This window comes from Cynara cardunculus (assembly GCF_001531365.2).
Source record: "Cynara cardunculus var. scolymus isolate 2C chromosome LG 5, CcrdV1, whole genome shotgun sequence".
Classification (NCBI taxonomy): Eukaryota; Viridiplantae; Streptophyta; class Magnoliopsida; order Asterales; family Asteraceae; genus Cynara; species Cynara cardunculus.
Genome location: NC_037532.1, coordinates 31,824,572 through 31,847,163, shown reverse-complemented (window position 1 = coordinate 31,847,163; position 22,592 = coordinate 31,824,572). Strand labels below are relative to the sequence as shown.

Below are 22,592 nucleotides of genomic sequence, written 5' to 3'. Positions count from 1 at the left end.
CTCACAAAACAATCTGGTCTCACGTGAGCCAAACCCTATATACATACATACATACATATACATATACATACAAATGAAGGTTCAAACGAGAACACTTCCATTTTACGAGAACACGAAAACATCTTTATCACATATGATAATACACTTGAGGGGACTTGGTGGTGTATGGAAGTCGTGCCTTGCGACTTAGGTCGGACCAAAAGTCATCTGCGTCTATGATTTAGTATCACATTATAACATGTTCTATATATCACATTATCACATGTGATTGAACATGTGAGGGGGCTTAGTGATTTAAGGGCGACTCGGCCTACAACCTAGATCGCGTCAAAAGTCGTCCACGTCTCTGATTTACTGACGCATGTGTATCATATGTATTGAAATAATAGTATCACATGTGATTGTTTATGGTAAAAAAGTATTCTCGTAAAGTGAAGGTGTTCTTGTTTGAACCTTTCCTAAGTTGAGAAAAATAATTGAATGTAATAAATACTTCAGATTCAAGAAGTATGAATAAGTTATACCAAATTGATTATGAAAAATAAATTATTAGTAGACTAGAAAAAAGTTGGAAAATTATTTTGATGTACCAAAATATAAACCCGACCATCTGTACAATTTGAGTTACATTGGATTGCACTTTGATTTGGGTTGAGTTAAGATTTTTCAAAACCGCAAGCATTAGATTGAGTTGTTCAAATATTTTCAACCCGAAAAACCCAACCCATAAACACCCCTAATTGCCATATTCAACTTCAGGATCATCAAAACTTCATAAGCAACTAAAAAGAAACCCCTCATATTTCTCCTCTCTTATGTGATATCTCTCAAAATTTTAACAAGATTTCAGCATGGTTTGAAGGTGAACTACACCCACAAAACATCATCCCAATGGCCTGCAATTTAAGCATGAAAGAAAGCTACAGCCACAACAAAAATGGCTACACAACACTAGTTTGCAGAATAAAGAAAACAAAGTCTGGAGCTTTATAATTGATGAAAATCATGTTAGTAAACCGGTGGTCTTCACGGACAAAGCCTCTCTACGCCTTGGGGTATAAGCAAGGTCTGCATACACCCTACACCCTACCTCTGTGTGGATAAACTAGGTCGGTTTTGTTTGGTTTATTCATAAATCAATCCACACAAACCTTTAAATCATTCCACACTTTCTCATTCCATCCTAAGCTTCATGAACAAGCAACAACACCGATTGCTAAAACCTTCAATCCGTTACCAACTCAAACTTCTATAAAGTTATGGACACTAAAGGGTTGTTTACCAAGCACTTATCCAGTATCACTCACCCTAACACGTGAGCATAACAAGTACCAAGAATCTTACCCGATAAGTGCTTACCAACAATCCGGTTTGATGAATGGAATTGTTATCCAATAAGGTAAGTGAGATGGTCACTATTGCTGGTAGGTGCTTATCTGGTGAACATTTTTGTAAACAGCCCCTAACACATAACCATCTTAATCTTGGGACCTTATTAAGTTCATCATACAACTAAAAATCATGAAAACACATAGCAGACTCTTGTGATAGAGGAACGGCAAAAATTCGAGCTAAACATTAAACTGAAAAAGCTGAATTCAATAAGCAGTAAAACAAGTGATTGAACAACACCTAACCAAAAAGTATATCAAGAAATCATCTTTCAATTACTTGGCATAAGCAGCATCTCATAATTTCAAACCTTTAAGAGGATTAGTTTGCAATTTGGCATCATAAATTCTAGTTTTCAGACCAAATTTAGAACACTTTTAGATTGGATTATGAACCCACAACGCTCTAATTATGATTCTGATCCACTGAAATCAAATAAACAACAATCTGTTCATCACAAATCACTATTTACTGATAACCAAATCAAGAATCCCATGAATGAACTCAAATGTGATACCAACTTCACTTGATTCAAAACAGCAATCACGAAGACAAGATTCAAGTTAGATTCGTAAAACAGAATAATGCTAACCACATCAAACTAATCAGATTCCGTTAAACGCATAAAACTCCAAGAACTGGTTCTCATATTGAAACAACATATAAAAATGGGGAATTTGATAAGCTAAGAAAAAAGTAAATGATAACCTAATCGATATCTTGGAGAGGTGCACCGGCAGCAACATCATCAACGGTGAACTTTCCTTTCGATTTATCAGCAGCACGACCCTTCGCCTTACGATCGAGCAGCGATTTCCTATCCTTATCGAGCCTCAGCTTTGTGACAACAACCTTAGAGGGGTTGATTCCAACGTTAACGGTCTGCCCATTAACCTTCTCACGAGTAATCCGCTCGATGTGGATGACCCATTTCCGGCGGTACACCTGAACCACCTTACCTTCACGGCCCTTGTAGGTTCCCCTAACAACCTGGACCTCATCGTCTTTCCTGACGGGAATGGATCGGGCGTTGTGCTTTGATCGAAGTTCGGTGGAGAGGGGTGCGCTCATAAGCACACGGCGGACGCTCGACGGAGCAGAGAAGTGGGCCTTGCGGCATTTGCGGCGGGAGCTGGTGACTCGTGGGTTGTACTTCATTGTTGCTACGGCGGTGTAGGGTTGGGGAAGAAGGGATTAAACGGCGATCAAAGAGATGAAATATATGGCGTTCTTTTGGCAAATTAGGGTTAGTTAAGTGTGTGAAATGACGGTAACACCCTTGTGGATTGATTGTTTCTTTTATTGGGCTTTGATGATGGATCAATCGTTTTGGGCCAAATCTCAAAATATTCAACTATCACAATAATAAAAATTATAATGTTTTTATATAACTTTTTAAATATAATTTATACTATATTACAAAACATTTGACAAAAACTCTTGAAAATTATTTTTTATGCTTGAAGTACTATTTATTGATGCATATTACTTAAAATTCAAGGTTACAAACAAAATGTGCGTAAGTACAATTTATTAAAGCTTCATGTTTGAATTCGTGTAACTAACTGCAGATAATCATAGTCAAATACAAGATAAACATTTCATTTTAAATGTAAAAAATCTAAAATATAATTAAGATAATTATTGAGTTTTAACATAATACTTAATTATTATCCTTATAAAAAATTATATATTATTAAATCAAAAATAAATTACTCCGTTATTAAATCTAAATTAAATTATAATAAAAAATTGAATTAAAGAAATTACACAAAAAATAGTAACTTTTAAATAGTTATTTTGATACTAATATTGATATATATTTTTTTCGAAATTCTATGATATCTTCAAATTTATATTTTATTTAAAAAAACATTATCCATTTCTCAAAACCACATAAAAACCGTATTAAAACATCACAGAGACGGAATAAAACAAAACATTAAAGTCGAGATATATCGCGCTGCATTGCGCGAGTAGTCTTCTAGTATATTTATACTTACATGCATTTTTATTATAAAAGTGTACTTACAAATAAATTCTTATTAAGACATTAATATTTAAAAAAATTTGTCTGTCATACTAATTAGTAATTTAATCAGAGAGTGTTTGGTTAGGGGTATTAAAGAGTAGTAAATGAAAATGATAATCATTGATTGTGTTTGGTTTAAACAAGGAATGGAAATAGAATGAAAAATGGTGTTTGGTAACATGTAATCAATTAATCATTATAATAGATTTGATTAAAAATCATTCCTCCCAGTTTGGGAGGAATAGAAGTAATCAACATATCTGATACAAATCTCTTCTCCCCTTATCCTCCTCGACGTATCTTCATCTCCCTTACCCTCTCTCAATCTATTTTTTTCTACACCTCAAATCTTATACAAATCTCGTTTGATGATCAAGTTTTTTGAAGATTAATCTATGTTTCAGTTAGGGTTTTCTCCATCTCGATCAAGAAATGTGAACTCGGTTTTCTTCATCAGATCGAAGATTTGTCTCAATTTCAGATGCTAGATTTCAATTCGATTTATCACATCAATTTGTTATTTCCTCTGATTTTCACATAGGTAATATATATGTTCTGATTTTTTGTTATCCTCGGTTAAGGTTTTCTGATGAAGAAAGAAATAAGGGATGGTTTCTCTCCTACTCGATTAGGGTTTTTTCAAGAAAGAGAGAAATTAGGGATGTTATGTGTTGTTGGTAGCTTGGAGATGGAGATACGATTTTTATGATAAAGAATGGAGATAATGTATTGATGATGGAAAAGTTGCGTATTGATGATTTCTTGGTCTGAAAATGCAGATCTCTTCAACTATACAGATGTTGTTGGTGAATGTCTTGTTTGATAATATATTCATCAAACAAACATCAACAATATAAAGAAATATGTCAAAAACCTTCTTCCAGCCTAGTGGTAAAGGCTTGGGCATGACATTGTCATGAACCCAAGTTCGAGCCCTGGGAGGGGAGTGTTGGCGACATTTAAGTGGGGCCATGTTTAGCCTCCAAATTTGCCGGGGATTAGTCGGGCTTTGGCCCGGACACCCTTACAAAAAAAAACAATATAAAGAAATATAATGGAATATAAAATAACGTAATGAATATATTTATTCCCATTTTCATTCATATTCCTTCAAATGGACCAAATGTAGCTTTAGTAATATATTTGATTTCAATTCTGATGAAACTTATGAAAACAGTTCAAATATTAGGTTTCAAATCAAGTATGTTAATAAAATAACATATTCCTAAGCAGAACGAGATTAAACAAAAATGAAAAGCCCGAAATTGAAAAAGAAAAGAAAAGAAGTAACATACAATTTTCCTACGAAACTTTAAAAAAAAAAACATAAGAGAAGAATAGAATATTGTGAGGCAAATAGAGGAACGGTGTGATTATGCAAGGGGACTCGGTTTTGCGACTTAACAATACCTACTTCCATTTTCGTGACACCTCTCATCCTCCTTCCTTTTGTTTGTTTCTCTCACAAAACCCTTAATATTGGTTTTGTTTACTTGTAAGAAGTTAAAGAAATGGCATATCATGTAAGATAGAGGACTAGATATCCACTGGCAATATTATGGAATCTGTAGCTTCCAAACTGCCTTTAGATCGAAAGACTTTTGGAATGGGAAGAACTAGAGTTGTTCATGGACGGGACTACTATGGATCATGTCTTCGGAGGCTAATGTCGGTGAATCGGTTAATATGACATAGATCGGAGAATGGTTAAATGCTTCTTTGGGAAAGAACTATTTGCTAACTGCTTCAACTTTTGACTAGGGCAACAGCTCCCTCTTGCACAACTCCCCCGAACAGCCCAGATCTGACTTTCAGAACCTATTCGTCGATTCCTAACCTTAATAGCTTATTCAAAAAGTCATTTTATAGAGTAAGACTGTTACTAAGAAGAAAAAAAGCCCCTCATCTCGTTCGAGCGCTAGAAAATACGGGTTTGGACAACGATTATTGAGAACATGGATGGACCCGGGTTTGTTCGTTAAAATTAACGAGCGGACATGGGCAATATAAAAATAAATATGGACAAGCCCGTCCGGCCCGTTTATTTTCTGTAATTAATATTTTTTAACGATTAATTAAAATTATAGTAGTATATTTTAAAATTAAATTATTAAAGTTATAGGATGGGAGTTAAAACTCTTTGGTTTTTCTTGAGAATCCAAAAGGCTCTACATTATGTTTGTTAGCATCCTTATATCAAAAGTTCTAACGATCAACAATGAATATAGTCAATAGTTGCTTAAAGTTTTAATTGCAACAATGTCTTTCTTTTACTTTTTGGTTCTACATTTGTTAATTAAGAGTTACACTTTTTAGATCCGTTGACCCGTGAGCAAGCTCGACCCGTTTATAGGGTGGGCAATGACAAGTTGTTAAGGCCGAAAAAAAGGGCTTGAGTTTACAATATTAGGCTCATTGGACAAAAAAAGAAAGTTAGGCCCGACCCGTGCCCGCAAATGATCACCTCTAGGAAGAGCGCATGAAGCATGGTGGAAATATGGTCAATTCGTTAGGCCCATAACTTTAACACTCCGTATTCGAGTCTCGTGATTAAAGAACAAACCTTTATGTGAAACCGGTGCCAAAATGATCTTTAACTATCAAATTGTAATTTAATTATAGGTTTAGTTTTAACTAAAAAACGTAATTCAAATGATGTTTGTGTTTTTAAAAGGTACAAATACATAAGTTTGTATGTTATTTCTAATTGATACGATATATAGCGTTGAAATCTAAAAGAATAATCATTATGATTGTTTGTTCTTAAAACTAATACCTGATTGAAATTTCTTGTAATTGTCTGTTTTATTCCTGATAATATAAATTACTTGATAAATATTAATATTACACTTATTCTCAAAGAAAAAAAAAATTCAAACATACGTATCTATTTCAACATATTTCTGCCAATTATACCAGTTTGTTCATAATTATACTGAAAATCTATAAAACTTAATTTATAATATGATAAACAAATTATATTTAATATGCAAAAAATTGGTGTTGATTTATTAGTATATAATTTTGTGTTCTATATTTAATGTAATCATGTATTAAAAATTTTAATAAATAAATAATGAAAATTTTCCATCAAAATGGAACAAACTTTTACCTAATTCCTATTTTGGGGAACCAACTTTCAAAATCGTCATTTTGGGGAACCAACTTGCACCTGATTCCTATTTTGGGGAACCAACTTTCAAAATCGTCATTTTGGGGAACCAACTTGCACCTGATTTCTATTTTGGGGAACCAACTTTCAAAATCGTCATTTTGGGAATCAACTTGCATCTTGTTCCTATTTTGGGGAACCAACTTGCAAAATAATTATAGAAAAATAACTAAAATTCGTTTTTTTTTCAAAATTAATGCAATAAAATCTATTTTTCATTTCAAATCTCGTTTTTTTTTTTTTAAATTCAGATATCAAATTGAACATTTCTAAAAAAAATCCAAATTACCACAATAAAAATTGTTTTCTACTGATGCAAAAAAATCAATTTAATAGAAAAAAATTAATTGATGCAATAAAGAATAAATATTAAACATCACATTCAAGATTTTTATATCTAACCAATTGCATCAATTAATTTTTTTCTATTAAAATTAATTTTTTTTGCATTAGTAAAAAATAATTTTTATTGTGATAATTTGGATTTTTTTTAAAAATGTTCAATTTGATATCTGAATTAAAAAAACGAGATTTGAAATGAAAAATATATTTTATTGCATTAATTTTTGGAAAAAAACGAATTTTGGTTATTTTTCTATAATTATTTTGCAAGTTGGTTCCCCAAAATAGAAATCAGGTGCAAGTTGGTTCCCCAAAATGACGATTTTGAAAGTTGGTTCCCCAAAATAAGAATCGTTTGCAAGTTGGTTCCCCAAAATGACGATTTTGAAAGTTGGTTCTCCAAAATAGAAATCAGGTGCAAGTTAGTTCCCCAAAATGACGATTTTAAAAGTTGGTTCCCCAAAATAGGAATTAGGTGAAAGTTGGTTCCATTTTGGTGCAATTTTCCCATAAATAATTTAGTAATTAACATAAAAAATGAATTAATAAAATCAAAGTTTATTGGATCACGTAATAATGTTTATATACAATGCAAAGTGAATAACGAGACTATAAATTGACATTAAGAAATAAGATTGTATTGAAAGGTTAATTAGAAATATGTTTACCTCCTGTCTAATAAAAAAACAGTATAAAATTTTAAGTTTTTAATATAGAAAAAAACCAGTCTGATTAGCCTAACCTTTAATTAGAGAGAACATAAATAATAAATGAAAGGTTTATCATGATTTATGTGTTTCTTCAAAAGAAAATGAGAGATTTTTTTTATTAACTTGGATATCCAACCCACTATGCGAGCTAACTAATCCCAAGACGACCACCTGCTTTGCAGATGGTCCGGAGTCACCGCATTTGAACCTCCGTGGCCATAAGAGGATTTTTATTTCTCATTGGATTTGAACATGAGACCTTCTGGTACTTTTAACCTTTGGAGTCAAGCTCAAACTAATCAGTCATCACTCTTGTGGTTGAAAATGAGAGACTTAACATTGAAGAATTGTAAGAGGGAACCTCACTAGAAACCATGGTCCATCTCTAGGATCCATCATTTAGCTATATTCCTTTTCATTGACTTTCTAGTTTCTACAAATGCCTTTAATATAAAACATATGTAGACTTATAGGACTTTTACATGCTTCTTTAATGAATGCAAAATAGACATAGATTGTTATTTATATAGTGTTGAGAGAGGATTAACGGATGAGGGTGTTAAACGAGTACAAATTGTCATTAGAATCTCAAGCCTTAGGACGGATCTATGAAGGAGCCAGCAGGTTTTTGGACATCTGTTAAATCGATTTTCGTAAATGCATTTTTTTTTTGGGATATGAAAAGTGCAGACAACAAACTTTAAGGGGTGCGTCAAGATATTTGTAAAAAGCAAGAAGCATCAAACAAAAAAACCAAAAAATTCTATTGAAATCAACCAAAAAAACAAAAAAAGTCCTCAAATCAGCCAAAAAAACTTAAAACTTATTTCAAAAATGGCATAATTCAGCTAAAAAACATGAGTTGACCTTGCGAACCTTTGATCCACCTTAAATGTGCATCTGTTGGCAAAACTCTTGGTTTTACCATTGAAACTTAAAAGTGTAGATTTGGACTCTAATAATATGTTAAAATATCTGAGACCCTTAGATTAGTCTCACAATACTTATTTAGAAAGCAACTTGGAAATTCAATCGTACTTTCACGGTAATTTAAAAAAATTATATAATATAATACAGATAAAAGAATGGTATTGATTTGTATAATTTATGGTTTGTATTAAAAAATACTCTCTCCGTATTTTCATATGTATGTGTGTGAGAGGTTCTAGATTCTGCCAAGAAATAAAAGACAATAGCAAAATAAAAAAAAATATTAAATAATTGGTAACTCCCACCTAAGGGGTGTTTGTAGAGCTGTAAACGAACCGAACGAACACGAACGGATGCTTGTTCATGTTCGTTCGTTTAACTTAACCGAACAAACAAACGAACATGAACGGTAAACGAACGAAAATCTTTGTGTTCGTGTTCGTTCGTTTAGAAATCAGGTATGTTCGTGTTCGTTTATGTTCGTTCATTAATATGCTAAACAAACATAAACAAACGAACATAAACGAACGGACTAAACGAACATAAACGAACGGGCTAAACGAACATAAACAAATATTATTTGAATTCAAAGTATATAATCAAAAGATTATATATTAAATTCAATATATAAACGAACATAAACGAACGAATATAAACAAACGTAAACGAACGGTAAATGAACGAACGTTCACGAACATAAATGAACAAACTAGACTCTTGTTCATGTTCGTTCGTTTAACTAAACGAACAAAAAAATTTGTTCATGTTCATTCATTTATTAAATAAACGAACATAAATGAACTTCCCACCGAACGGTTCATGAACGGTTCGCTGAACGTTCGGTTCGTTTACAACCCTAGGTGTTTGGGATTGCTTATTTAAAACAACTCGTGTTTTTTTGTAAAAGTGCTTATTAACTTATGTGGTATCAAATCGGAGTTAAATAAAACAGGGTTAAAATTGTAAACTGGTAATAAACAGTTTTTCATAAGTCATGAATGATTAACTTATCAAAAACAGCTTATTGCCGGTTTGACACCGGTATAAACAGTTTTTTTCTTCTTATCCAAACACCAGAAAACAACTTATCACCGGTGCCAAAATGAAATAAGTTAAAAAACAGCTTTTATAAGCAATCTCAAACACCCCATAAGTAATAAGGAGTCACTCCAAATCAATGTCAACCATACCGATTCCAGTTTATTAATTGCTCAAATTTAAATCGCTTGGGTCATCATTTTCTTGACACCACTATATTTTATTTCTTGTACGGATTGGATTACGATAACAATTGAAATAATCAATGTTCATTTTTAAATCAATCTTAATTGAAAATCAAGTGTAATGAGATATACTGAGATGCATCGGATCAATTTCTATATCAAACGTAATTCATGGGTGAGAATGAAATTAAAAGTGATTAAACACTTCTTCCCATAACTCATATTCTCACATGCTTCTTCATTTATGTTGTAATTACACTTTAGACCTTCAATTTACAAATTCTATTCAAGATTTTGTATTTTATAAATTAAAATTTACATCTTCTAATAATTTATTATTTTTCTCTTTTTAAAATTTAAATAGCAACATGACCTAGTTTAATAGTTTAAAACAAACGATCAACAAATAAATACAAAAAGTTTACCCTTAAACACGATAGTTATATTTTATACCTTGTTTAAAATTAGAGATGCACGAAAAAGCTCAATCTAAAGAGATGCACGAAAAAAACTCAATCCAAAGCTTGACCCAGGCCTGGCTCGAGCTTGACCAGAAGAAACTCGAGCCTAGGCCTAGGTCTAGGTCCAACCTTAAAGTCTGATCATGCATACCTTTTTTCAATCCCCAATTAAATAAAGCCTAGCTTGAAAAATCCCGATCAAAGCCTATTTAAACTCCAAAGCTCAGACCTGAAAAGACCTGGACTTTTTTTTCTTACTAAAAAATATGCATGGAAGGCGCAAGCGTTATGCATTTCTACTTAGAATTGACTATACGAATAATGTATATCAATTAAAAAACCCAGATTGTTTATTTTCATGTTTTTGTTCTTCAAAATACTTATCTTAATATTGAACAATATAGCTATAGTAAGGGGCCGTTTTTTAAATGTTTACCCTGTAAATGTTTAATGGGTAATTTTTCTTACCGTATGAACATGACAAAGGTCAAAAATCTTACCCGTTGATGAACAATGATAAAAATGAAGAGTTTTACTCGGTAAGTGAGGGTGACGACTCTTACCTTACCCGAGTAAGCGCTTATCGAGTAAATTGTTGCATACGATACCATTTTCTTGTACTACAATCTTACCCGGTAAAATAAATTACAGTATTGACTTCTGACGGTAAGCGCTTACCGGGTAAACATTTAGGTAAACGGCCCATAAGAGAACGGCCAAATAAAATATTGATTTATATGTTGGCGCTTTTGTATGTACGTTTTATCCGCAAATAAAATTTCACTTACACATGAAAATTGTATATTACAAGGCCTTCCTTTACCATCAAGTGTAACGTTGTCGTGATAGTCAATAATAAGTTTATCATAGCTGACTTAAATAAATGATGTCCATGACTTTGTGTTCTTTTATCACCATACCATTAAATTGGTACCAATCTTCTCCACCATGTAAACAAATTGACTTACGAGTCAATGAAGCATTAAATCTTCACCTACCCCATTCCATTTATAAATCGTGCAAAACCCTTTCTTCACAAACCACAAACATCCCTACTCCTTACAAAGATCGGCCAAAAATGAAGGGATCGACCAAGGTATGTTGTGTGGTTGTACTTTATGCATTGACGGTTGTACTCATGGGTCATGTCCCAACCGCGGAGGCGGCAAATTGCAACTACATGGAGCTTGTGGTGTGTGCAGGGGCAATCACGTCGCCACAACCGCCATCGAGAGATTGTTGCGCTAAAGTGAAGGAGCAAAGGCCTTGTTTCTGTGGGTATCTTCAAAACCCCTCCCTTCGTCAATATGTCACTCCTGATAACGCTCGACGAGTTGCTAGACAGTGTGGCGTTGTCATCCCTAAATGCTAGAAATGATTTGGGGTTCTGATTCTAAAAGTGTTCTACTATGTTATATAAACAAGTAATGTTTTTGGAATTACCACGAAAAATAATGGTAACATATGAAGTTGAATAAAATTGGCTTGTTTTATATTTCATTTTATGAGAATTTATTTTTGTGTTTCAGTTAGTTTTTTTTATTTAATATGAATATATTTAATCTTAAAAAGGTCAATTTGGTCCAAAATTGTAACATCCTCATACTAGAGGCAACGGTATTTTTGGGAAGCCCTGTTTTGTACGTGTTAAATATGAGATGTCATAAAATGAAGAACCGAAGTGGGAGATTCTTGAATTTGTGATTTTTCCATTGCACCATAAAGTTTATTCCCACATCTTGCAAAGAAGAACAATGGGTCTTTGACGAAGACTTCACTTTTAACGTCGGTGGTGCTTATTAGTGAACCAACGCAACAGCTCATGATACTGATGTGATGTGATGGGCTCGTACTGCCTGTGGAACCAATCACCATCGTGTCGCTTTTCTTGGAATGAAATATAAATTTTTATTCAATTAACAGTAAAAGTATTAACACGAATCCTGTAAAGGGTTGATAACTTGATATATATATATATATATATATATATATATATATATATATATATAGGAAAGGGTTCAAACGAGAACCCTTGTGATTTATGAGAATGTGAGAACAATCCAATAACATCATATTGTGATAAAAAATAAAATTAAAAGATTTTTAAAATTAAAATTGAATTTTAAAAAGATTCAAAAATATTAAAAATAAAAGGGTAATAATGAAAATGATATCATAAAATCTTTTAACACGATTACACACGATCATGATTATCATTATCTAATAAACGGTTAATCATGTGATATGAGTGTGATAATCATGTGATTATCACATTATCACTTATATCAACACGATTTGGGTGTGATAATCATGTGATTATCACATTATCGCTTATATCAACACGATTTGGTGTGATAATCATGTGATTATCACACAATTATCACAAGGATTCCACTCGGCTAGGGTTAACTTAGAAAATCGACTACCGATTTTATGTTATATGAGTGTGATAATCATGTGATATCACTATCATAACAGCGCACTCGATTTGATTATGGTTTCGATCGGTTAGGGTTAGACAATCACACATTTATCACAACGATTACTAATGGTTTCGATAGGTTAGGATTAGACAATCACACATTTATCACAACGATTACTAATGGTTTCGATAGGTTAGGATTAGACAATCACACATTTATCACAACGATTACGGGCGACATCCACTAAACGATTTGGTGTGATATGAGTGTGATAATCATGTGATATCACTATTATAACATCACTTGCGCACTCAATTTGATCATGGTTTCGATCGGTTAGGGTTAGACAATCACACATTTATCMCARSGATTACTCATGGTTTCGATAGGTTATGGTTACACTTGACTGATCATGGTTTCAATAGGTTATGGTTATACAATCACACAATTATCACAAGAGGAAAAAAGAGAGTGGAAATGAACGTGCAGGAAAAAAAGAGATAATTATGACTAATTAAAATAAAATAAAAATTATAAAAAGTACTTAATTACATTACTACCCTTATTAATTTATTTATATTTAATATAAGTTAATTTATTAATTAAAAAAGTTTGAGATTATTAGATTGACGATTCCGAGTCAAAAACACGATCTTTGCAAAAATCTAACAAATTGCTTATAGAAAAAAGATTTACCTTTTGACGATCTTAAATTTTGTTTGCTTATTTCGATCAAGATCCATCTAGAATCGAATAACCATCAATAACCGTGAAGTTGGCCATGTGCTTTGTTGCATGCATTTTGATTGAGACATTTGTCAAACACATGGTAGACATTGCTCATTTCTTACATCCAAAGTTACAGATAGCCTTACTATGAAAATCGAAATGCAGTGTAATTTCAGCATATAACAAGATTAATCTACATTAAAAAACCAGTCTTCATGTAAAGTAAAAAAAGGAATAAGTGAACAACTCCGTAGTTGACTTGAGTATATATAGCGATTGATGGACCTTTTTTGGTACAACGGAAAAGACAATAGAACAATGAGGTTTGGTGACTACTGAGTGTCGATGATGATTGGTGTTGTCGATTAGGTAAGTACTCAAAATTTGTGGAGTCAGGAGATCAAGAAATTGGAAGAATCAAGTGTCATTCAGAAAGAAATTATAGAAGATCGAAAATCAGAAGAGACAAAACTCTTTGAAGGAAATTTTGAGGAAACTCAAGTCACTTAGTAAGGGGATGTTTATCAAACACTTACCCGATAAGCGCTTATTGGTAAACTTTAACACTATAGTTTACTAACCCGGTAAGATTTTAATCGACCAAAACGATATTGTATGCAACAATTTACCCGGTAAGCGTTTACCATGGTAAGAGTTGTCGCCTTCACTTACCGGATTAGACTCTTGGTCCTTGTCTCGCTCTTACCGGGTAAGATTCTTGGTCCTTGTCTCGCTCTTACCGGATAAGATTCTTGGTCCATACCATATTCATCCGATAAGATAATGAGACTTGATGTTCACTTACCCGAGTAAGCATTTGATAAACGACACCTAAGTGTCAAATATTTTTGTATATACAAAGACCGGTAATATTAATTATAAAACTCTAAACAGGTTAGGTCAGCTTAGACAGTAATTTTATACCCTCTTAGGGCTAGGAGTGGTAATCTTGTACCAAATTGAAGTTTAAATTAAAAAAAGTAATAACTTTTCGTAATTTTTTTAAATAATGGTATTTTAGATACCTGATCTTTTATCATCTCTCACCTCTCTCCTTTGATGTGAACATTCTATGGTGATACCTATTGTATACACATTGTGGTATATTAATTAGGAATATTCTTTTTTTATACTCACTGACATCTACTGATGTTCATTGTGATACCCTAAGATACACGATGTGATACATTGTAAAACAACATAAATGCAGAATGTGATACAAAGAAAACAACTAAAATATACTTTGTATTACTGACATCAAATATTCAAATATAACACACCGTAGAGAATTATGGATTTCTATTAATGGGTTTCCTATTCAAGGAGAGAATAAATTAATTAAACGTTATTAGTTGTCCTTTTTTATTACTAAATTATGTATTTATTTATTTATTTAATAAATAACATAATTATATTAAAAGAGTGGTTCACGTTGGATGTCACGGTTATTTAAAATTAACAATTTCTCATTTAATTAACCCCCTTACATCATATACTTATTAGAGAAATATATTAGAGATGCCTTTAATATTTGTTTGTGATTTTACTAAAATCATCACTTCATGAAAACTAAATATAACCAATAATGTGTATTTTAGCAGTCGATCCGGTTCAAACCACTCAAAAAATGTTCAAATCTTGTACCGGACAACGATGTTTGGCTATTTTTCAAATTTGACCAGACTGTCATATGTCATATCGTTCAAACCGTAAAAAATGATCTGATTTAAACGGTGCAATGGTCTTTTAAACACCCCTGCTGAAATATGGGTTTTTGTCAAATTAACTTCGTGATACCTTATCAAACTGAGTCGAAATATAACTTACGAAAAACGAGTTCCATTCGACATCAATTTTATCTAAACGTTTTCATTCATTATTTCTCTCTTTATCCAACGGTATATAATATTCACCATGTTATCATAAATACTTATTAAAAAAAAACAATTTAAAATATGAATGTTAGCATATGATTAAACATTGTTGATGTAAATCCAATTGGGGAACAAAATTATTATTCGTGGTTTCGGAAAGGACAAGTACAAAATGACACAGACGATACTTTAACAGAACATACATACAAAGGTACAAACAAAACTGCACGACGTACAACCTGTTACATTCCATTTGAGACCCATTCAAGACTCTTGTTCTCCGCCACGTGTCGCATTATTCTCAATCTCCCTCGTGTTACCCCCCGTCACTTTAACCTCGCCGTCCCTCACCTCCCCCCCATCCCTTCAATTATTTAACGCCTCTTTCTCTCTCGCTCTCTAATCTCCCTCTGTGTTTACCCATCGGAAAGTTTTCATGGAAAAACGACGATTCTGAACTTGTGTTTGAGTTGTTTCGGATCAGTTGGAGTTAAATTTTGATTTGTTTGAGTTTAATTTGATCGGAATTAATGGCGACACTTCAAAAATTTAAGTTGTTAGCGACACAATGTGCTGTTGCCGGAAGTCCTACACGGAGTCCATCTACAAGTCCGGTCATTCACCTACGACGACGGAAGACGTTACGGATGTTGCTCAGTCGTGGCGGTGGCGGTGGCCGGCGAATGCCTCCTCGTGATGAGTTTCTAGATCGGAGATCTAGTGATGTCGATTCGTCTGAAAGTAGGAAAAACGGTAGTGTGAGGCGGAAGCTAAAGGACTTGCTTGTGTCGTCACCGTCACCGCCTCCGCCTCGGTTGCTTGAAGAGAACGACTGTGACGGTGGCGAAGAAAGTAATAGGTGGAGTCCTGGCGGTGGTTTGATTATCCGGCGCGGTGGTTTCAGAGGACTGAGGCCTTTGTCAGGTACGTTACGGCAACGGTTACTCAGACGAGCATGGAGACCGGTACTTGTTTCGATTCCCGAGTAAATCATTATCTAATTTTCTGGGAAATTGTAGAGATAATTTTCAGAAATAATAATGATTTGTTGAATTCAGTACCAAATTTTGGTATCCACTCCTCTCTAGGGTTTGTTTTTCCTCTTTTGTTCGATTTTCCTATTTATCAAATTGAATGCTACTTGAAATTTCCTATGAAGATGTTGGATTGTATTAGCACTAAATTCAAATAGACCTTTATTTAGTTGAATTATGGTTAACTTGTATATTTTATGAATTTGTATGGTTTCAAAAAACAAATGATTTTCGTTCCATAGATTATTTTGTGTATTCGTTGGGTTTAATAATTTATCTACGATTGAACTCTGAAAAGCATAAGGTAGCCCATAATGACAAGGATGAATATCTCGTATTAAAAAAGTACGTTTGTATTTGATTGGTTATAAGTTTGTTTTAAAAAACTTGAACGTATTAATAAATTGTAAATACTGTATAATGTAGTAGAAATTTCTATATTATATTATAAAGTATTTGACAAAAACTTTTAAAAACTATTTTATGCATGAAGTACCGTATATTATCGTTTTTTTCAAAATCACATAAAACCGTATTATATGAACATAAAAAAGGAATAAAACAAAACATTGAAATCAAGATGTGTCTTGATGCATTGCATGAATACCCTTCTAATATATTATATAAATATGTTCTTATGTGAATATATTTGTAATTTTACGATAATTTAGTTATTTTTTTTTTAAATTGAGATAAATCTATATCTTAGTCCATGCATATGGAAAATATAATGAGTTTCAAAAAACCTCTTTCAAACTTCTATTTTATTGCTACAAAATGGTTAAATAGGAATATTACAAAATTTTGTTTGCATTATTGATTTGTAGATAGTTTATCTATAGTTGTATTTTTGAAAAATTAAAAGTTTCTACAATATAAAACCTAAATATTTTTATAATCTATATCTATACTATATTATAAAACATTTGACAAAAAAACTCTTAAAAATCATTTTTTATGCATGAAGTGTTGTATATTGATTCATATTACTTAAAATTCAAGATTACAAGTCAATTATACATAATTACAACTTATTAAAGCTTCATGTTTGAATTCGTGTAATTAACTGCGGATAAACATAATCAAATAGAGAATAAACATCTCATTTTAAAATATAAAAAATCTAAAGTATAATTAGGATAATTATCGATATCTACAAAATAATTAATTATTATCTATATAAGAAAATTATATTATTAAACCAAATATAAATTACTTCGTTATTGAATCTAAATTAAATTATAATTAAATAAATTGAATTAAAAAGTTACACAAAAAATGAGAAATTTTAAATAATTAATTTGATACTAATATCAATATATTTTTGTCAAATTTTTATGATATCTTCAAATTTATATTTTATTCAAAAATAAAAATATCATCATTTTTTTTTAAATCACGTAAGACCATATTATAACATCGGCTGCGATAAAAAATAAAATGAAATATTAAACTCAAGATGTATCTCGCTGCATTGTGTGAGTATTTTTCTAGTATTATAAAATATTTGATAAAAAACTCTTAAAAATTATTTTTTATGCATCAAGTATTGTTTATCGATACATATTACTTAAAGTTCTCATTTTAAATATATAAAAAATTAAAATATAATTAGGATAGTCATTAAGGTTTAATAAAATATTTAATCATTATCCTTATAATTATTAAACCGAAAATAAATTACTTGATTATTAAACCTAAATTAAATTATAATAAAAAATAAATTAAAATAAATTATATAAAAAATGAGAACTTTTAAATACTTAATTTGATACTAATATTAATATTTTTTTTCAAGTTTTTATGGGATTTTCAAATTTATATTTTATTCAAACATAAAAACATTAGCGTTTTCTAAACACCATTTAAAACCATATTATGACAAAATAAAACAAAACATTAAAATTGATATGTATCTTAATGCATATCGTAAGTACCCTTCTAATATGGTCTAAATTAGTTAGATTACTTCATTTGAACAACATTTATAATAAAAAAACCAATTTATTTAAATTCATTTTGCGATTTAAAAAAATATAACAAGTGATATAGAGGGGGAAAAGTGAACTAGAAAGTAGGGATGCTCACGGCCCGGGTTGATCGGTTTGGAGCCGTTTTAACAACTCAACCCAATGTTGGCGGTTTGAAAATTTTCAACCCAACCCAACCCAACTCGTTCGGGTTGATCGGGTTGTGTTTAAACAATGTAAAATCACATAAAAATAAAGGAAACTTTCCTTTGAAATACGACCGACCATTCAAGATAATATGCAAGTCCATTAAATATTTAGATATTGCAATAAAAATGTTTAAACCAAATGATAATACATCAATCAACAACGATAGTTTTAAACGTTTCCAACCCCGATGCTTTCGCTTTCTTGACGTTGAGGTTGGTCATGTCATGATTGTCATCTACAATTCAAAGCTAAAGTTAAGGTCGGGTTCATCGGGTTGGTCGGGTTGGCTAATTTTTTTATCGATCATGCATCGGGTTACCTCGGGTTGGGTTTTTTTTTTTTTAAATTCGGGTTGGGTTGGTCGGGTTCATCGGGTTTTTGAGCACCCCTACTAGAAAGTAGAGAAATGCTAATGAAAAGATGAGATGTTATGGTATATTGGTATTCATGAAGTCCAATTTTAATAATTTTAATCGGTTTCATATGGAATCTGTTTTCAAAGACATCAACTTGAAGGATATGTTTTGGTTCATTCAACAACTGATACGAACAGGGGGCTGAAATCGAACCCAAGATATCTCTGGTATTTGTGCATAATTATGCTGCCCCTTTGCGAAATTGAGCTACACCCCATAGGCTCATGAAGCCCGATTGAAGTCATCTAAATGCACTTTAAGGAAGGGAAAAGTTAAGAAGACCTAACCGACTTTCTAATTTTAAATTATTAAGTTTTTGTATAATTTTTAAAATGAAAATTTATGGTATTTATAAAACCTAATAAATTCTTCATCTAAACAGCAAAATAGAGTTAATGTAGTAAAATAATGGAAAAATACTAAAAAAAACTTTAATAATTTTAAACGATTAAGTCGCTAAACATTTTTTTAATGAATAAATATTTATACTTATAAACCAATTAAAGAGATCTTAAAATATAAACATACAATGATAAAAAAAAAATATATGGGTTGTGTTCCAGTGAGAAGCGTAAGAAGGAATTTTCATTCTTAAATGTACATTAGGTTGAGATGCACCAGGATGCATCAGATCAATCCCCGTACCAAGCGAGATTCATGGCTGGGTTTGAGATTAAAGATGATCAAGAATCCAGATCTCTTCTTACATTTCTCACCTTAACTCTCATTCTCACACGATATTTGGTCAAAAGTTGTAACGTTTCCATTCAAAGGTGAACATGATACCGTACCAATTTTTGTTTCTTGTTTACTGTGTACCAACTACCACTTCGATTCTTCTCTCAATCACCCAATTGCTTTACACAAACTCCTTCGTTTCTCCAAGACACACCCCCTCGAGGTGTCGATCACAAATGGGCTGAAATGAGACTCTCCCCTCTCGTTTGCTCCCTAATCTACGACACCAGTTCGTAAATATAGGAAAGTTTACAAATCCACTCTAAACTTTCGAGTTAAAATGTAAAATGTTCAAACTTCAAATTGCAATATCATTACAATAAATGTCGATTACTGATGTTCATCACAATTCCCAAAATAATACATAACCTAATAAACAAAACCCAAGAAAATAATCTAACCAACAAAAAAACATTTTTTTTATTAACCTGGATATCCAACCCGCTATGCGAGCCGACTAATTCCAAGGCAACCACCTGCTTTGCAGATAGCCCAGAGTCACCGCATTTGAACCTCCGTGGCCAAAAGGGGATTTTTATTCTTTCTTGGATTTGAACCTGAGACCTCCTGATAATTTTGACCTTTGGAGCCAAGTTCAAACCAATCAGGCACCACCCTTATGGTTAAAAAAAAGTAAACAATTTTTTATTGTAACATACATGTAGTAAACATCTAATAAAAACATGTATTTTAATTATTGATTAAAAAGGGAAGCAAACAATGAACGTTTAAGCAAAAAATTCGAACATAAATATCGAGCTAGAAATCGAATTAAAAGAAATGAACTAAAATGATTTATTTAGATGGCTTTAGAGAGTCCGATGATAATTTTGTTCAAAATGATTATTCCTGAACTTAATCGTTCAAAATCAAAATGTCCGTAACTTTTCGAAACTTTAAAAACAATTTTACCATTATATCAGGTTATCAGCCGTTTTTATAGGTTAAAAAGATCAATTTAATCACTTTTAAAAAATTCATGGATTTATTTGTTCAAAAACTTGGTGAATACCTTCTCGGCCGTCAAAATAGATTGTTTTTAAGCGACTCTTACCCGGTAAATGATAACCGAGTAAAAGTCTCATCCCTCACTTACCAAGTACGAACCTCGATTGTTCCCATGTCTATTACCGGGTAGATTCTATGTCATTGTCATGCTTACCCGATAAAGTAAGTGATCCTGTAAGTACTTACCCTGTGACGATAAGAGTCTATTTGTTGTCCCCTTAATTATTCATGATAAAAAAAAAAACTTTCTATATATTTGCTTTTAACAAAATAAGGGGCCATTTACCAAATGCTTATTTGGGGTAAGTGAACACCAAGTCATTTTACCTTACCCGATAAATATCGTAAGGATCAAGAATCTTATCAGTGTAAGAGCGAGATAAGAACCAAAAGTCTTACCCGGTAAGTTAAGGCGACGACTCTTACCACGGTAAGCGCTTACCGGGTAAATTGTTGCATACAATACCGTTTTGCTGGACTAAAATCTTACCTGTTAAGTAAATGATAGTGTTAAATTTTACTGGTAAGTACTTACCGGGTAAGTATTCGGTAAACAGCCGCTAAAATTCAGTCATTAGATCTTTGATGAAGCATTGAAGCAATGTTCATAAATTTAAATCCAAATCAAGATTCAAAGTTGAAACATTTGTAGAGAAATTGAGAGCATGCGAGAAGGGGACCCGAGAGTGCTTCTTTATGCCCTGAAAAGCTTCATTATTTGCTTCATCAATCATCTTCACGGGCTTTCTTTTTTTAAATAACTCGGTATCATTTATAACTACAATCTTTTACTATGTTACGTTTTATATGGAATTCTGATTTCGGGGACGTTTACCAAACACTTACCCGGTAAATGCTTACTGGTAAAATTTAACACTTTATTATTTACTTATCGGATAAGATTTTAGTCCATCAAAACGACATTGTATGCAACAATTCACCCGGTAAGCACTTACCGTGGTAAGAGTTGTCGCCCTCACTTACCGGGTAAGACTCATGGTCCTTGTCTCGCTCTTACCGGGTAAGATTCTTAGTACTTACCATATTCATCCGGTGAGGTAATGTGACTTCGTAAACGCTTACCCGGGTAAGTCTTTGGTAAACGGCCCCTTCATAATTATTATTTTTAATAAATTACAAAATGTTTCAAAAAAATCCACTGAATTTTCCATTTTGAATAATTGAGTTTTTTAATGAATTAATAAACCATTGAACTATTAAAAATAACTAATAAACATTCTTTTTAATATGTATTATCGTAATTGAGTTATAATAAGAACCAAAATAAGATACGTTATTTTCAGTATAATCTTCTCTAGATATTTCTCAGTTTATATATAAATACAGTCTTGTTTATTAGCAACTTAATAAGACTAACAGCTTATTCAGTCAAATATAGAAAACTGTTTGGTAATTGCTTAATAATATATAAAATGACTTATTCAGTAAGCTTTTAAAGTTGACTTTAGATAGAAAGCCAAACAAAAACCTAAAGCTGCCCTCCCCGTTAAATTAACATGCTAATTTCATCTATGAAAAACCCAATTAATAAAAACATTCTTGATATATACAGATAAATTACTACTTATATAACTTAATATACAAAATTGTATAGTAATTGCTTAAATAATATAGAAAATGACTTATGCAGTAAGCTTTTAAATGTGACTTTAGATAGAAAGCCAAAAAAACCTAAAGCTGCCCTCCCAGTTAAAAGAACACGCTAATTTCATCTATGAAAAACCCAATTCATAAAAACATTCTTGATCTATACAGATAAATTACTACTTATATCACTCAATGTAAAACAAACCAAAACGAGTCCTTATATTTTATATAAGTTATAAAAATTTATTTTACAAAACAACGTTATTTTATGTCTTCTTAACAGTATCACTAACCACGATTTTGATCGATATTTGAAACGA

The 22,592-nt window shown here is 31.9% G+C and overlaps 3 protein-coding genes across 3 annotated transcripts; 2 read left to right on the top strand and 1 right to left on the bottom strand.

Annotated features, from left to right (window-relative positions):
• Positions 1–1,888: 1,888 nt before the first annotated feature.
• Positions 1,889–2,581, bottom strand: LOC112513277 (60S ribosomal protein L26-1-like). Its single transcript, XM_025119495.1, has one exon. It carries the CDS (start codon positions 2,548–2,550, stop codon positions 2,101–2,103), a length of 450 nt encoding a protein of 149 aa, XP_024975263.1. The 5' UTR covers positions 2,551–2,581; the 3' UTR covers positions 1,889–2,100.
• Positions 2,582–11,307: 8,726 nt separating this feature from the next.
• LOC112513355 (non-specific lipid-transfer protein 2-like) lies at positions 11,308–11,787 on the top strand. The gene has a single exon (XM_025119591.1). The coding sequence runs from the start codon at positions 11,341–11,343 to the stop codon at positions 11,632–11,634; it is 294 nt and encodes a 97-aa protein (XP_024975359.1). The 5' UTR covers positions 11,308–11,340; the 3' UTR covers positions 11,635–11,787.
• Positions 11,788–15,758: 3,971 nt separating this feature from the next.
• Positions 15,759–16,473, top strand: LOC112513724. The gene has a single exon (XM_025120078.1). The coding sequence runs from the start codon at positions 15,819–15,821 to the stop codon at positions 16,275–16,277; it is 459 nt and encodes a 152-aa protein (XP_024975846.1). The 5' UTR covers positions 15,759–15,818; the 3' UTR covers positions 16,278–16,473.
• The last annotated feature ends 6,119 nt before the right edge of the window (positions 16,474–22,592 follow it).

Coding starts and splice junctions, on each gene's coding strand:
- LOC112513277 (XM_025119495.1), bottom strand. CDS start 2,550: ATGAAGTACAACCCACGAGTCACCAGCTCCCGCCGCAAATGCCGCAAG.
- LOC112513355 (XM_025119591.1), top strand. CDS start 11,341: ATGAAGGGATCGACCAAGGTATGTTGTGTGGTTGTACTTTATGCATTG.
- LOC112513724 (XM_025120078.1), top strand. CDS start 15,819: ATGGCGACACTTCAAAAATTTAAGTTGTTAGCGACACAATGTGCTGTT.